The sequence below is a fragment of the Festucalex cinctus genome, chromosome 1 (assembly GCF_051991245.1).
Source record: "Festucalex cinctus isolate MCC-2025b chromosome 1, RoL_Fcin_1.0, whole genome shotgun sequence".
Taxonomy (NCBI): domain Eukaryota; kingdom Metazoa; phylum Chordata; class Actinopteri; order Syngnathiformes; family Syngnathidae; genus Festucalex; species Festucalex cinctus.
In genome coordinates this window covers 34,072,771-34,074,426 of record NC_135411.1, presented here as the reverse complement: position 1 = coordinate 34,074,426, position 1,656 = coordinate 34,072,771, and the positions used below count along the sequence as shown (strand labels likewise).

Below are 1,656 nucleotides of genomic sequence, written 5' to 3'. Positions count from 1 at the left end.
TTATCTGCAGAATAAGCCTGGACTTGGAAAAAGGCTCATCTGCTTTGTTTCGGGAACTTTCTCAAGGCCAACTTTGGGTGGAGGATAACTCTGGGCTGCAAACGTTAAAGCAGCCGGGAAGCCCGATGAGCTCAAGTCAACAGGTCAAGTCAGTCCTGTCTTATCCTATTATGGCAACAAGTTAAAAATCATGTAAGCTCGTGTCAGAAACATAAGTGTTCCTTGTAAAGGGACTACAAGTGCAATCAACTATTAACTAAGCTATCATATAGAACTTTATAAAACTACTTTCAACAAACAAGAAATCACATCGACTGTAAATTCTGAGTGATTCAAGTAGGCCTACTCATGGGTTCATTAAGAAAATGTTTATTGATGTCATAAGTCAAGTATAAAGGTTCATTTTCATATTCAGTGGTAGACAGGCATAAAGGTTTTTGTGTTGTTGTTTTTCTTTTAGGGAAAAAAAAAATGTTTGCATTTTTCCACTCAAATTTCAATACTCTCATGATGAAAGAGTTGTTTAATCCTAATAACTGCTGTACAACGGCTAATTTTTAGTCTCCTTTAAAGATGTGAACGTGATAATGTGTCTCTTGGCGGTTCAATACAATGTTTGTGGGCTTCACATGCCACTATTCCATCCTTATATTTATTATATCACTGATTTTCTGCCTTTAAAGTGATATCAAATGTATTTTGCTGTAGTTCATTCATAATACAGTATGGTGCATTCAGGGGCTCCAGGTATTCTTGTGGACTATTGTCATGTGGTGCATTCAGAGTCTTACACGGTGGTGTTGGTGGTCTTCACAGTACTAAATTCATAACTGTACACTTGTGCTGTATGGTGGGTTCAGAATATTCAGGTATGTCATATGGTGCACCTCGGGTTCGAGTCCAGGCTCCAAAGCCAGCTGAGATAGGCTCCAGCACCCCCGCGACCCTTGTGAGGAATAAGCGGTCAAGTCAACGGATGGATGGATGTCATTCAGGGCCTCAAGGTAGTCTTATAGACAAATGGTGCTTTCAGATATTCCATTTAAACAGTGTTGATTTCAGACTTCAATGTGGTGTGGTGCGTTCAAGACCTCAAGTTATTCGTGTCTTATCATGGTGTATTTAATGCCTCGAGGGATCTCATAAAGTGTTAAGGGAGTCGAACCAGTTCAGTCCAGTTGCCTGACCATCTCCTGTTCCATATTCAACTCGTTCGTCTTGTCTTTTGGCGCCTTGTCTCGAGGCGTTTTGGGTTTAAATGCCAAAGAGAGCAGCTCCTTCTGGATCCTCTGCTCCCTCTGGCGCCGGAGTAGGGCCAGTGTCTCCTTCCTCTGAGCCGCCATAGCCATGTAGCGCTGCCGCTCCTCCTCCCTCTGCTTCGTGGCGTTCAGGTTGGGCGGCTCGGGGTGGCAGCGTCGCTCCGGTCGGCACACGGGCAAACTTTGCGGGATGTCCGCCGACACCAGGCGGGACTCGAGCGGCGTCGCCATGCACAAGGAGCTCCACAAAAGTCGGGCTTGGGACACGTCCTCTGGTGAGGAGCCGCTGAACACGGTCAGAAAGTCGTTTGAATCTTCGACGTTGCGCTGCGGAGGGTCCGACATGACAGCTGCAACTTTTGGAGAACTTCGCTTAGAAGGGCGTCGTTTGGAATGG

At 45.5% G+C, this 1,656-nt stretch overlaps 1 protein-coding gene across 1 annotated transcript; it reads right to left on the bottom strand.

Annotated features, from left to right (window-relative positions):
• Window positions 1-376: 376 nt before the first annotated feature.
• On the bottom strand, window positions 377-1,653 carry hoatz (HOATZ cilia and flagella associated protein). The gene has a single exon (XM_077531308.1). The coding sequence runs from the start codon at window positions 1,602-1,604 to the stop codon at window positions 1,170-1,172; it is 435 nt and encodes a 144-aa protein (XP_077387434.1). The 5' UTR covers window positions 1,605-1,653; the 3' UTR covers window positions 377-1,169.
• Window positions 1,654-1,656: the final 3 nt, after the last annotated feature.